At 41.7% G+C, this 15,502-nt stretch overlaps 1 protein-coding gene and 1 pseudogene across 4 annotated transcripts in view; both read right to left on the bottom strand.

The window, feature by feature from the left end:
• Positions 1-15,502, bottom strand: part of LOC144632514 (ATP-binding cassette sub-family C member 4-like) — a 35,272-nt gene that overhangs the window by 4,005 nt on the left and 15,765 nt on the right. Inside the window, exons 1-4 of one of the 3 annotated variants that reach the window (XM_078491176.1) lie at positions 11,092-11,229; positions 2,963-3,510; positions 2,285-2,667; positions 282-1,609 (exon numbers count right to left, since the gene is read on the bottom strand). In XM_078491176.1, coding sequence (XP_078347302.1) covers positions 282-1,609; positions 2,285-2,667; positions 2,963-3,493 — 2,242 coding nt within the window. In that variant the 5' untranslated portion in view covers positions 3,494-3,510; positions 11,092-11,229. Of the gene's footprint in view, positions 1-281; positions 1,610-2,284; positions 2,668-2,962; positions 3,511-10,009; positions 10,088-11,091; positions 11,230-15,502 lie in introns of those variants that run through there. The other 2 variants (XM_078491177.1, XM_078491175.1) reach the window with 2 other exon arrangements.
• The window catches only part of LOC144632518 (ATP-binding cassette sub-family C member 4-like), a 55,697-nt pseudogene continuing 52,638 nt past the window's right edge, over positions 12,444-15,502 (bottom strand). The window contains exon 7 of the transcript XR_013566911.1: positions 12,444-12,973. The product of XR_013566911.1 is annotated as an ATP-binding cassette sub-family C member 4-like (transcript). The remainder of the gene's footprint in view (positions 12,974-15,502) is intronic.

Here is a 15,502-nt window from a genome sequence, read left to right as displayed (position 1 = left end):
CTTACAATACGTAGTTCTGTAAATGTTGTGAAGGCCGCAAACTTTGCCACGACAGCTAGCGCCACTTCTATCTCAGCAAGAGATAAATACTGACAATCAAAAGACGCCCTTTTCAATAACTTTAAAAGATAAGATTCTTTGTGGTGTCCAAATTTTAAATAAGCGCCGCCCTCGAATAAGCGCCGCACTTGAGGCGCGGAAAATTGAATAAGCGCCGCGGCGCTTATTCGAGTAAATACGGTATTGCAGCATACATTGCATCGCATCGTTTTGAATCTTACCTTGAGTTATTACACAGAAACAAATTACTACAAAGATCACTGACGAATGTATTCCACTTCTGAAGTATTCCCAGTAAAGCTTGGATGACACCACTCCGATGGTTCGATCTTCTTGCGATATTTCAAGACCCTTTGCTTCATTGGGTAGTGGCATCATTCTTTCACAATTATTACCAACTTCACTTTTCTGTTCATTGTCCTGAACGAAGCTCTTAGTAACCTTGCTGTCGTTTCTGGCTGTCTTATACAACGGGTCAACAGTTGTATTTAGAATACCTTTTCCTTGTAACTCTGTGAAACTTCCCTTTGCCAACACGCGTCCTTTGCACAACACAATCACTTCATCAGCTTCTTTCATGTGCTGTTCTTGATGTGATGTTAAAACTCGTATTTTATCTACCAGCAGGTCCTTGATGCATTTTTCAAAGATATGTTGACCAACTTTAAAGTCCACAGCACTCAGAGGGTCGTCCAACAAGTAAAGGTCTGCATCAGCGTAAACTGCGCGTGCTAAACTTACTCTCGCCTGCTGACCTCCACTCAGAACTTCACCGCGTTCTCCAACAACTGTTTGGTCACAGTGAGGAAACCGCTGGATGTCTTCTGTGAGGGCGCATGCTTCGATTATTCTGGTGTACTTTAGTTCATCGTATGGTTGACCAAACAAAATGTTTTCTCTTATGGTTCCAGAGAAGATCCAAGCTGTCTGGGGAACATAAACAACAGTTCCTTGGCAGGAGATTGTTCCGCCTATGTCTGAGATCTCGCCAGCGATCGCTGAGAGAAGAGTAGATTTTCCACTGCCCACTGGCCCGGTAATGACTGTTAAACTTTGTGACTCTGTGGAAAATTCAATATCCTGCAAAATAAATTCATCTTCACGCTCGACTTGTTTGTACGTCAGATTTGACACGCGTAAAGTGCCGGGTTTGCTCTGATATTCTACGTGATCAGCATATAAAACGTCTTCTACTTTCTCCTGTTGAGCTAAGAGACCACTCGCAACTTTGGTTGAGCTGCTCTCTTCTGTAGACTGATCTCGTGAGTTTACAGGCAAGGTTTCTAAAAGAAGAAAATCTTCTATTCTTCGCAGCGACGCATGCGCATCGTATGTTTGTAACAAAGCCAAGGGCAAGTAGTGGCATGTGCCTATTCTTAAGACATCGATGAAACCGAGCAGCATAAAAACGCTAACAGGTGTGATAGGTTGACCAGTCAGCACAAGAGTAATGACAGATACCAGGGTCGCCAGTGGTGTTGAAGTGTGCAGCAGGCTAGCAACAGCTGACAGAATGGCACTCTTCTTACGGATGATACTAATTTCATGTCTGAAAGCAGTAAAGAAATTACAAAGGGATATTTCAGTTAACGAGTAAGTAATACGAGTTTAGTGTTATTTATCACAAGTTTTTATAGTTCTATGCCCTTGTTGCCTTACTAAACACATGTTAAATGTCACTTAAGTTCAGTGTATAACTTAAAACTTAAAAAAATCTAAGATTGTAAGCAAACCTGAGACACCAACTGGTCACGTAATGGCTGTTACTGATGGCTATTACTGATAGTTCTTTAACAATCAGACTTGGAGTCTGATTTGTCCATGAGCGAAAAGCCAACGAGGCCTTCACTAATAGAAAATAAGGGCAAGCAGTCAATTTGTTTAGCAGTGTCTAGAAGAAATGGCAAAAGATGGGTTTTGAAATGCTAAAATTTCAGGGGTTTGTGCCAAAAACCATGATGTAAGGGCAACACGTGCGCGATCATGGTCTATGAGCGAAAAGTGAACGATGAGGTAACCGTCAATCTAGTCCAGTCCCTGAACTCTCTCTTCCACGCGCCCTTTATTGGGGTTGAATGCGCGCGGAAGAGAGAGTTCAGGGACTGGACTACCGTCAATCAAATTCACGAGTTTGCAATAAAAGACGATAAGTCATTAGTGTTAACTCAAATTTCGTTTACAGCTGTAGTGTATGGAATGACTTGCAGAAAGAGACTTTCCCTACCTTCGTGTGTGCTTGATTTTTTCTCGGTATTCATCTTCCCACGCATGTGTCTTGATGGCGCGGATCCCAGAAATCACTTGGTTCATCAAGGAGATGCGCCGGTCGGACACCGCTGCTGTACGCAGGCGCAGTGCAGCACCAGCATAGGACAACCCGGCAAAATATGGGGCAAGAAGACACAGGAAAAGGACTCCCATAAGAGCCTGCCAGCCAATCAAATACACGAGTAAAACCGTTACCACCACGAGTTCAAGGAACGCAAAAGCTGATGCGGAGATCCACATGACAGTGTCTTCCTCCAACCGCTGAACATCGTTTGATATGAGGTCAATTACCTGACCTGTTGTAAAGTTTAACAACGAATGCTTGCTGAGAAGAAGCGTCTGCAAAACAAGAAATACTAAATTTAACTTTCTGTAACGAAATAAGGCTTAAAGTGACACAACAGCTTTCGTGTGTTTGCTAAACATTAGCACAAATGCGTAAAATTCTCCTTGAACTTTACTGGCAACGTCAAAGGAAAATATAAAACGTCAAGGAACCAATGTATGTAAGCGAACACGATGTCATCAATTGAAAAGCTAGCCTCCATGAAGGAAAAGTAACTATGTCCCATAGAAACAGGATCTATCTATGCTACTGGTTATCTTGTGTTCTATTGGTTCTTATATTAATTACCTTCTTGTAAACTAAACCTTTTAGGGCGCAACTAAATCTGATACCCAACAGCTCACTTCTGTAGTCATTGTGATGCATAATAATGCACGCGATCAAAGCATTAACACACAAAGCCAATGCAAAACCGTACAGAAGATGATTTTTTGCCGGCTCAGCTGTTATCAGTGTGGAAACAAAATATCCAATAAACAATGGTCGAAGAAGGCGAGAAATCGAATACAAAGCACTCCCAATTACAATAAACATGGTGTCCTTAACAGAGAGCATCTTTATGACGCTTTTCCAAAGTTTAGGTCTTTTCCCATTTCTTTTGCACTTTGTCTTTTCTTTGTTCCAGTTTGCTTGAAGCTTCGCAGTCAAAGAAGAGGTAGAGTTTTCTTCTGAAAGCGGTAAAAAATCGTTCTGATCTAAAGATCGTTCACTGCCTGTCTTGAAGACACTGTTCATCCATTGAAAGAAAAGAAGAGACACAAAGCTGACTGTTTCTTTATCCTCGCTGGTAGGGATCTTCTTGTATCCATTTCTTGCCATGACAACAGAACTGAAAACTAACAAAGAAAAACAAATACAGATCATACACCAGTTATACGCCTTAAATTCCAGGAATTGAACTGAGTGAAAATCTACTTTACTCCTATACTGACACGATTGATCAAGGCATCGACACGCCGTCAAAAGAGCACGACCGTTTTCGTTTTGATTGAGCTTTACAGCAGAGTGTTGAAAGATGATTTCAGTGCAGCAACAGCTCCTCTACTTCAGCAATGCACAGCTTTTCTTTTGTTCTCTAGCCCAATTTAATTTCGTGGTTTTCGTACCCGGTTACATCTTTATGACTGCTTCCCAACTTTGACCATTCAATTCCGTACATACTGAGGAAAAAATTTGGCTCGCACTCTTTTGTCTGGATCATCCCTGAGCTGTCAATCAGCTGTCAAAAATGCCAAAATCGCAAATTTAGGCTTACGTCAATTCATGCGCAGTTCACTCTACGTTCAGGTGCGGCTGCGTTGTATATCACCTTAGTCATGTACCTTCGCAAAAGTTTACTTGTTAGAAATCTTTTCTTTCTTGAATTTCACTACCGTAAGAAGTATGTTTTATCCAAATAAAGTAGCACGAGCAATATAAAAGTTACAAAGAACATGTTTACAAAATAAAACTTAAGAGTTGCGCTAGGTTATACAATACAGGTTGTTGTTGAAAATTTCGAACGACATAGGTGTTACAAGGAATAAGTACGAAATTTCAGCTTCGTGGGCGTAACTTTTAACTAAAAATTATCCATATCATTAAAAGTATGTATTCTAGGTACAAACATCTGAGGCATTAGAAATGCATAATTATCATTATCATTTATTATCATCACTGCTTTGGTTTTGTATCTTTGTGCGAAGTGTTAACAAAAGGTCACAAAATACATAAGTAATTGAACATTGCGACTTAAAACATCTGAGAAAGTCAGTAAAACGAGTAAAGTTTGACAGAAAGATTAGACAGAAATTTACTAGTGTATAGTAGAGTCCAGAGCAACTATTTCCAAAAAGAGCGGTTACAAAAAGTGGTTTCTCAATTTTAACTCATTGTTTACAACAACACCCGTTTGCACACAAACAAATTTCGTAGGTAACACAGCTGGAAATAGAAAATATGCCAAAGCAGCAATGATGCTCAAGAAGTAGGAATGAACCCAATTTTATCGTGAAATCGGTTTATAAGTTCCAAGTTAGGCCTACATTTATAATGATAATTAAGATACAACGCTCAATTTCCTATGCCATAAAATTTTAAGAATTTCACACATATTTCAATGAAGAATTGACTCCTAGGAAACGCAGCATCTGTTTGTACAATGACAAGGGTAAGAGAATATAACATTTGATCGGTTAAATCCAGAGAGCAAATCAGTACAGTTTTATGTTCTAAGCACCTAAAATATTTCAATATTATATTTTGAACGACCCCCAACACCTAATTACCGGGCGGACTCTTCTCGCCCTTTTCTCCCCCCTCCCCCCTCCCACTTTTTCCACTCCTTCTCTCTTCTCTCCTCTTCTTTTTCCCCCATTTCTTCTCATTCCCTTCTCGCTTCCCTCCCTCCTCCCCATCATCACCTCTTCCTTTCACTTCTTGACCCGATCTCATCTTTTTCTTTTTTCTATCGTTTCTTAACATCTTTTATGAGGCACCTCTTTTTCTTGTCTCTTCTTCCCCCTCTCCCCGCTTCACGCACTGCTTTTACAAAACGGCTGAAACTAAGTATTTTAGTTCATTCATCACGTGGCCGGCGTCGCGTTCGTGTGTGACGCAAATTCTTCTTCTTCTCCCTCCTGCGGAAAACAAAATGGTCATGTGTGTCTCCTGTGTGATGAATCCGTAGATAAGAATTGTCTGCTGGTCTCGGGCGGGTACTTCCACGGATGCATTCCGGCTTCCCTCTCATCTGGTCACTCTCGTCCCTCCACTGTCGGCTCCTCCCGCGCACCTCTCCCATCCCTCTCTGGAGCTGCATGGGGCCTCCAGTCCTGGCCGTGTCCTCCTTCTCCGTGCGGTGGGCGACGTCGGTGTCCGTCCCCTTGTCTGGTCGTCCACCTTCCGCCCAATGAAGTGTTTTTTCTGGTCGTCTGAACCCCTTGGCGCGATGCTTCTGCAACTCGTCAGGGAGGGGGATCAGGTGCGATGGGGGGGGGGGGAGGGGGAGCGGGTGAATGGCAATGAGATTTTTTTTTTGCGCTATCTCTCTGGTGACCGGTTCAGTCGTCACCGGTAGCAGGAATGTCTGCAGGACACGACATAGTGTTACTCAGATGTTCACTCTAGGTCATACCGTGCTAGCTTAGGCGTCTGTTTCTAACATTAAAGCTACTTTTTCTCCATTTGTAACACACAAATAAATATCAAAAGGGAATTCCTATCTTGCTTGCATTTTTATTGTTTAACAAAAGCCTTTGACAAATGAAATCAGCATTTGACAGCAACTTATGCTTAAATTAATTCACTGAAAAGCTGTTAATACCGGCCTAACAGTATGTGTGCCTTAAACCGGCGTGTTTTCAAATGTGATAAACAAGGACAAATGTATCCATGGTTTATTAGTGTTCTTCTACAAAACAAATTTGTGACCGCAAAATTTAAGTTTAGGGACCGGTCTTTAAAAGGAAAAATATAATGAAAGATAAAATATATTGAAAGGAAAAATATATGCAACTTTTCAGATGTTGGACACCAAAGATTAAATCCTTGGAAGATAAATATTTTTCCAGTGTTTTTCCAGGGAGGGAAGCACTATTTTTTCTGTGTTATATCATTTATGTTTTATTACTTCGTGGGCAATTGAAACGACAAATGTTTTGTTTATTTTGATAATGCAGACACAATCAAACGCTGAAACAGGCTGATCTGGATTTGTCTTAATCAAACTGTGAAATATTAAAGAAACGAAGTTTATTGACAATATTCTTTTAACTGGGTTGTCCCATCTTCACCACCTGGATCCCAGAAACTATTTTATTTCCTAAAAGTAATCCCATCTACAAAGTAAAAGCACCGTCCAGACCCCTTGCAAAATCTAAAAAAAGATGACTCCCCACTATTTATTTTCTATGAAAAAAATTAGCCCCCCCCTTTAGCCAATCTAAAACAGCCTTGACCCTAGGCAGATAGTGTGCTGTTCGGGGCTCACTTCCGGTCTGGCTCTCGCCCCAGGCTGCTCTCTGTCGTGCGTCTCCCTCATGGGTCTGTCTTCCTCCTCCTCTCCGTCCGCGACTCACACTCCCCATCCGCGCCCGTCCTTCGTGGCGGGCAGCGTGTCGCCTGTCCGTTCCTGACGACCTGTGGTCGTATCAATGTGCTCGTTGCCTGGGGCGCCCGGGCGGTCTCGTTGCTCACGCTGTGCTCAGCCGAGCACTCTTTCCCTGACCCCCCTTCCCCCACCCCCTCTACATAAATAATGTCCGGTCGCTTAAGTCCTTAAGGATAAGTTTATAGAATCAAAATCTTTTTCAAAATCAAGTGCCATCAAGAATCCAGCAATATTGAAGCCATTCTGCATCCAGTAAGTTCGTTGAAAGTTCACGGTACTGGATTTTCCAAAAATGGTTCACTGATTTGAAGTTTGCAGTATCAAGGGGAGCTCCATATCAAAGTGACAGCAACGATTGTCTGAAATTTTGAAAGGAACCTAAAAGGTACCCGAATCTCGCTTTGCGTGGGTGGCGCAAATTTATTTTCATCAGCTCAGAAAGGTAACAAGTTTGAGACAAAACTAGTTTTTGTCATTATTTTTCTGCCTTAATACCCTAAAAGGTAAGGTAAAGTTTGTAAACGAGGCAAGTGGCCCATACAGCCGGAGTTTATTCCGGTTTCTGTAGCATTAAGCAGCTAGGAGTATTGCTACTCCCCCTTGGATGGGATGCTAGTCCTTTGCAAGGGTTACCCCCAGCAGTAAATTCGCTGGTACCCATTTATACACCTGGGTGGAGAGAGGCACTGTGAGAGTAATGGTGGATTTCCACTGACGCGTAATTTTTCCGCGTTTGGCATGTACGACGGCTTGCGTCACGTGTCGCAGCCGTTCGTCTTGTCTCTTTCCGCACGTCGCCGTCCACCTATAGTGTCTTGCCCAAGAACACAACGCAGCGCCCCGGCCAGCGCTCGAACCCGGGCCGTTCGACTCGAAATCGAGCGCGCCAACCATTAGGCCACCGCGCTTCCCACAACCCTGAAAGGTACCGGAATAATTCTTATGGTGATCATTTAAGATTAAAACACGATAAGCGGAACCAAGTCACTACTTTAACCCTTTGAAGGACCGTCGATCAGCCTTGTCGCTTTTATATGGGCCATTTGCTAACAAAAATTAATACAACCTACCAAACAGCATTTACGGTATACGTTTTGACAATTAATCGTTTACAGGTACTCTTCGTTCTCGCAAAAGCTATTCGGAACTATAACAACTTCCATCTGTACCGGCAGAGTAAAATTTTGGAACTATCCTTTCCGCGCCTTTATAATTAAAGTACGGTTCATCTCGACCAGGGGGAGGGGGAGGAAACTTCCTTTGTTACACGACTCAAAAAAGCGGCATTGCGGTGCCGGGCAACCGAGTGTGCGCAGTTGCTATCGATTGGTTGCTTAGGGCGTGGTGAATAGCTTGACAAAGTTCTTTGTTAAGTTCGCCGCATGTTTTGGTCTTGACCGTGTACAAAACACAATAGAGAGGTTAAGCATGACGTTTACGGCAAACGGCAAACGGCAAAAATGAAACTTTTGCCGTCTCCCTTCAGTTGTGTGTACAGAAGAGTGAAATTATTTGTATTTGCAATGAAAAGTAGGAGATGTAATTCCATTTTTGTGTGCTTTATTTATGGATTAGAAGAACAGAGCTCAAAATCAAAAGTTATCTTTGCCGTTTGCCGTCTGCCGTTAACGTCATGCTTAACCTCTCTAATAGCTATTTGCATTTTGTTTTCTCCTTTGAAGTTTGCCGGACATCAAAACAACAAAAGATGATAACGGTGACCAGTCTGGCAAAAGTAAGGCTTGCGAATTATACTAATTAAAATAACTCCAATGATTCTGAAATGATTTACCATTTTTTTTTATTTCACGCCGCCAAAACATCACAGCGGCGTGAAACATCAAACGCATAAACCGCCACTATTAGCATTTTACACGCAAGCAGTCATTGATACGCAATGACTTTCTGATAAAAACAAAACTTTGGGTGACGTCTTTCAATCAGCGGCTTGATTGACACAGACTTGCACCGTTTCCCGGCACCGCTATGCCGTCAAAGGGAAGTGCCGACTTTCTCCCCCCCCCCAGATCTCGACCCTGGTGTGTTTGGTAGCAACACAATCACTCCAAAAACTTGGCAGCCAATTCTATTCAAAAAGCAGCTGAATTTTAACCCTTTTGATTAAACAAAACGGTTGCGTTCCAATACAAACTTTCATCATAAACAGCAGTGCCACGCAACACTGATTATAGGTCTTGAGGACTGTTCTGTAACATGCCAGAATGTCAATGTGCTCAAATATGATCAGTGCTCAAATAGTGCTCAAATATGGGGGGGGGGGGGGGGGCAGGGGGGTCTGAACCTCCCGCCTCCCGTACCTTTTACTCCCGCTTCCCGCACCTTCTACTCCTGCCTCCCGCCCCTTTTAGTAGCTGTTCTCTCCTGTTTGCTCCATGTCTATTGCGAAATATAATGATATGTTACGAAATTTCACTTGTTTTCTCCCGGTTCCCGCCACCTTAAGGATCCCGCTTCCCGCCCTCTCTCCTCCCGCTTCCCGCCCCTTTTCTCCCGGGTCCCGCCCTCCTGTCCCCCTCCACAATATGATCAGTGGTCTACCTTTTCCATGTATTATAAGCTCGACATCCTTTTATAAGGCAAACAACGACAGCCTGCCCTAGCCCCTGATGAAATCGATACTTGACAACTCCAGACCAGCTTTGCCATAAAGGCTCTTGGAGTGCGTGGTGACATACGTGCATGGAGAAAAGTAAACTTTCTGAGTTTAAGATTTCACGCCCAGATAATGAATTGGAACTAATTGTGCGTTTGAATTGCTATTTGGGCATCGAGAACAAGTTAAGATGGGACATTGACCCTCAACCCTCTTGATAATAATAACTTAAATGCTCCTCGAAACAGTTCGACTGATAAATGTCTAAATGACGAAGATTAAAACAAGGATGGTTTCGATGTTTTGAAAACCATCACCAAATTCGATTTCTTTCTGTTATGGTTCAGTCAGGATGCCGTGAATGAATAAATACGAATGAATATTCTGGAACTGTAATTATTTGCTTTTCTCGTTTGAAGGTTTTATTATGCACGAATGATTTTTTTATGAAAGATATAATTTTGCCAACGATTTTAAAACAATTCACGAGTGACCATTGAAAGTAAACAAAACAGTTGCGTTCCAATACAAACTTTTATCATAAACGTACAGCAGCGCCACGCAACAGTGATTATTGGCCTTGAGGACTGTTCTGTAACATGTCAGAATGTCAGTCCCGCTTTGGCATTACCTGCACGCAGAAGTCTCTCATAGAAAGGAAATAGCAGACCAGCTTTGCCACGAAGACTTTTGGAGTGCGTAGTGATATACGTGCACGACTCAGGAAAAGACAACTTTCTGGGCTTAAGATTTCACGCCCAAATAAAAATATCTCGTTTTCATCTATTGGAACTAATTGTGCGTTTGAATTGCTAATTTTTTCAATGATTGCTATTTTGGCATCGACAACATGATGGGACGCTCTTGTAAATAATAAGTGCTCGTACGTCGATACAATTCATGACTGATAAATGCTTTAATGACGACGAATAAAACCGGGATGAGTACGGTTTTTTGAATAACCAACACCAAATTTGCAATTCTTACACTAAAACGATATCTCTCTGTTATGGTTCAGTTATGAAGCCGTGAATGAATGAATAAATGAATTAATACGAATGAATATTATGGAACTCTAATAATCATTGCTTTCCTCGTTTCAAGGTTTCATTATGCACGAATGAGTATTTTATGAAAGATATCATTTTGCCAACGATTTTAAAACAATTCACGAGTGACCATTGAAAGAAAGCATCAGATGCAAGCAAAACGCAGTAGAGACATTCACATTACACCGTGATCACCAGCCACAATTTTACACATATTGCACTTGCTTAAGTTATCCCATACTTACAAACTAATCTAACATTAAAATAACTTGCTTTACGATAGTGGGAGCAGGATAAAAGCTGTGTTGTTTTGTAGGTCTATTGGAGATGCCAAGGTATAAAATTTACTACTTCTCGTGAAAATTGGCCATGGGTGGCTGAGCTAAGCGGACTCTCTTGAAAAGAAGCCGCCGATACTGTTTAGAAAGTTCCCCGACTTCAAGCCGGGAACGGAATCCTTGTCTGGGGTCAAAGATGCGATGCTTTATTGGGGGAGGACTATTTTCCTCGTTTTTTTCGCTTGATACCCGGGATTTCAAGCTTCTAAAGCACATTTGTTAATTTGTGTGGTGTCTCAATCATTTCATCGATAGTGAAATTCGTTCGTAATGGGGTCGTTTTTATGTGTATAACGATCTTAATTCACTAAGATAGTAATAGTTACCTAAATGGTCGGTTTTCGTCCAGGCTTCATCTTCTTTCGGCAAATATCCGCAAAGTTTGCATGACCACAGTTTTAAGAGAGAGCTTCACGGGATTTGGCGCCATAAATATAAAACGTTGGACAGTTATGATCCATAAAGGATTTGCATGAACGCTCTATTCAACTGTTTGCCGAACAAAGCCTGGTTCAGGAGATAAATTGACGAGTTCACGCTTATGGTTTTAGTCAATTACAAGTACGATCAAATTTGCATTTTACAGAATCGACTGTATGAGGAACTCAACAGACCATTTCATTCGCGCTTCTGCCGCCAGTTTTATTTCAAGACCACGAGCACTGCGCGAGATTCCACTTTTGAATAAATTCAGTAAAATATTCTCAGTCTGCAAACTCACTTGAGATTCCTACATCGACAAACGATTTTGCTGATAACTGTAGTAGAGATGCAGACTCCTAAATAACAAGACTGAGTCAGAAGAACATTCAGTCAATGTATTTCGGAAGACTATCTCATTCCTGTTCTCTCTTCCCCCTTCGCACCATTCTCGACCCCAGAGCTATTGTCTTTTGCACGTGACTGACGTCGCCGTCAGTCATGCGCAAAAGAGAAGTGCTCTGGGGTCGAGAATGCCTTTGCACCCGAGTGTTCGACATAAGCCATTTCTTCGCGCCAAAACTACGGCTGTAGTACCACGCGCGCCACGTCTCGTACAGTTGTCTCATCAAACTGCCCTAAAAAAAATAGACTAACCAGTTAAAACTGGTCAAGTTCGACAATCAGAGAAAGGAGGAAACATTAAAAGTAAGAAAGGAGGGCTACCCAGAAACAGTTTATTTTATACTATGGGCTCCTGCTACAAACAGAAAAACACGGTTGTATTTAGAAAATCCTTCTCTCAGTAGCTTAGTGAAAGTTCTTTTTTCCAAGTACGGCTTAGTTACAATACCTGAACTTCTCAGCTTATTTCACGCGCTGTTCTTTATGATGTTATCACAGGTTCCATAAAATCCATGGAGAATAAGCCCGATAAAAAGGGGAAATTTGAAATCTGGGCTGGAGGGGGACATTATTTTGCTATCGAAATCCGGACAGCAGGGAGAAGGGGGACTGCTCTGCTTATAAAACCCTTGCCATTCCTCGAGGGGGGGGGGGGGGGAATTGCCTAAGTCCCCAGTAAGTAGAACGTGGTTTTATTTTCAGTAGCCATGCAGCCTGGCAGACGTAATCGGGAAGGCAAGTGGAGAATTAGTTTAACCGTCTAGATTAGAAAGGTAAGAAAAAGGTAACAAAATGATTTCAATACAGTTTCTATTTTTTCATGCAAGCAGTTTATTTATAGAGGCTACACAATTACAGTTATGTTTTCTCGTCATCGGACTCAGGTGAAAATCGTTTAAAATTAGCGACCTTTAAATTTGACTACAAGTACAAGATTGAATACGAGTACGAGTTTTTAAACCAAGTTCGCGTGCCTCCGTATAATCGCTTTTAAAAGCAATCGGGTCCCCAACGTTTATTTATGTGTTAGTCAGCAACAGGGAAGAGTTCGGGGGATACAATTGTCTCAAAATTTCAAAGTCGTTCTCGTACTCGATCTCTTACTCGTAGTCAAATCTTAAGGTCGCTATTGTATGAACCTCAGCTGTGGGCAGGGGTTTACATACGAACTTCAAGTTCTGAGAAAAACTTCTTCGCATAACTGCTGGCTTCAAACCATCTTCACATCATTATTCTTTTTCTACATTATAAACAAAAAAAACACGAGGAAATCATCAATAATGATATGGCTGAGACAATACATCATACACCGATTCCAGAGAAGTTTATACAAAGGGTGTTTCCCACATGTTTAGTGCGATGTGTAGTTCTAATATTACACCCCTCTGTAACAGACCTGGTGACACCTGATTTTCCACCAGGTTTTCAACACAAAATCGACCAGGGAAGTCAAAAATCCACCAGGTCGATTATTTTTTCACCGCGGAGGTCGATGATTTATTAAGGTGATTCCACTGAAATAGAAGGAGTATTAAAAATTTTCTGAAACTTGGTCCAGGTAACAATTATGTTATGAGCATTAAAAAAATGAAATAAAAAATGGGGGTCACCGCGTTTTTGTGTAAAATGGATGGGCATTATAGCAAATTTACGACCCGCGAGATATATATTAGGAATCCTAGTAATCCAAATGGGGATCGCTATTGTTTCCAGAAAAAAACATTTTTGCATTAAAGAATTAGTCTAGTTCAACAAAATAGACTTTGATCTTATATTAAAAACTATTCTTATTGTACAGGAATTAAGATAAGGAAAGAAATTTAAGATTTGCTTCGTGCGCACGTTAACGGCACTACCTGAAAACGTGTTTTTTACGGCATTAAAATTAAAATATCTCAATGTAGAATTTTAAACTTTTTTTTAAAATCGCGATATATTGTAGACAACAGTATGACATTTAAATTAATGCATTAAAAAATGGGGGTCACCGTGCTCGTTTAAGAGAAAACGACCATTTATTTCCTTACCGAGCTTAGCCTGAAGGGAATCTCGTAGTGTTCTGTGTGCGCGCGCGCTCGTGCGCGCGCTAAATGACGCAAAAACTTATGCGCAGAAAGGATGCGCAATTCAATACCGTGGAATCACCTTAAATCTAACCATGTATGTATATACATGCAAAACTCTGTGACCCAATATGCAATAAACTTAGCGGGGTAATCGGCGTGCTCAACTTTGCGCACCAATGTCGGCTGTAGATGACACCGTCGTTTTTTTCGCATTGTTTAATTGTAAACAACTGAAGTAATGTACTCTTTGTATACTGCTCTTACACGAAGAAAAGTTGCAAAATAGAAACAGAATCGATTTTGCGATCCCCGTGCGTTCTTTGTATCGTACAGTGCATTACCGCCACGAGATCCGCAATGGGTTATATTCCTGAAATCCGCTGAAATTCTCGCAAGTCTTGGGTCCATCAGAGGATCATAAACGGCACGCAATGCATGCAGAAGCGATGACATACAAAGGAACAACTAATGATGAAAGTCGATGGACTGACGTCATCGCCTTAAAATGATTAAACTTCCTTCGGATGCATGTTACTTTTCCAGTTCTTAGCAGGCCTGTAGGCAGGATTTAAAATGACGGTTCTACAGAGCGCCAAAGATCTGAAAGATGCTATCGTGTGATCGCCGAAGGTGTGGTGGTCCAGGGGCATGCCTCCCCGCGAAATTTTGAAAGATTAGACAGCCCGAGATCACATTTCGTGCGTTTTGAAGGGAGTTTCACATGCAACCAGGCAGCTTAAAGTAAACGTAAAAAAACACGATTATTTCAAAAACTTTTCAGTCAAATTCAAAGCTCCTTATTTTTGGAAGGGGAAAGCGCTTCACCAGGCAACTAACCTTGCGCTTGACGGATTACACCCGCCAAAACATACTGTTTCAAAGGACTCAAAGAAATTGGGAGAACTTTTCGTGGGATCATTTTCTCGACTCCCTAGTTTGAACGTCTCCCAAGCCCTGCTAATCTGAATACAAGTTTAATTACTTTTCCAGAAGGTAACTGACATAAAGATTTATTATCAAAAGAGACGTGTACTAAGAGACAGATCCAGAGGTTGTCTAGCACGCGCGGGCCTAAATTTAAACTGTGTCGCCCGTTAAATACCGTTTGCAAAATGTTCAAAATGCCGGCCCTTATTCGTTGATCCATTTTTGGAAGACCAAAGCATGAAGAATCAAAATAAGGAAACCGTCTGCTTATATCTTTTACAGGTCGAATGAATTGTCCCTTTCTTCGGATTAAGCGAGCAATGAAAAATACGTGGTATGACTGCTGTCCTCCAGCTAGGCATTATTATGTATCAGTCAAATCGAAGGTTCAACATCCCCCCCCCCGGGCATACCCCGGGCATTTGACGCCTTTGTCGTCCCTGGGGGTGGGGAATTTGATTACTACACATATGGGGTGGGGAATTTGAACTCTAACTCGATTTCGTGCTACGTGTCCCAGTGAGTGAACGTGGGTTGATAAGTCATGGCAGAGGCTGAAATAAGGTCCAAAATGGCGAGATTAAGGATTTTAAAAGAAAAGAGTGCTGCTTTGTGACAACTTGGATAAAAAGCGAAGAGTTACAAAAGGCTTTTTCCTGTATTTTAGACTTGTCTGCAGACTTGGCGCGTGAATTAATTCTCGGAAAAAGGCATTTTTAATGACCTGAAATGGATCTATGGTGGGGCATTTGAACGGCTTTTTGGCCCGGGGAGGGGGGAATTTGAACACAAATTTTTCAAAAATTCAAATGCCCGGGGTGTTGCCCGGGGGGGATGCTGAACCTTCGATTTGACTGGTACATTAGTTTCATGCAGGTGAAAGCTACACAAAGCAATATTTACACTGTACCTACAATTT

The sequence above is a fragment of the Oculina patagonica genome, chromosome 12 (assembly GCF_052425735.1).
Source record: "Oculina patagonica isolate OP01 chromosome 12, crgOcupat, whole genome shotgun sequence".
Taxonomy (NCBI): domain Eukaryota; kingdom Metazoa; phylum Cnidaria; class Anthozoa; order Scleractinia; family Oculinidae; genus Oculina; species Oculina patagonica.
Note: the sequence above shows the minus strand (reverse complement) of the source record. Positions and strands in the feature narration are given on the sequence as shown.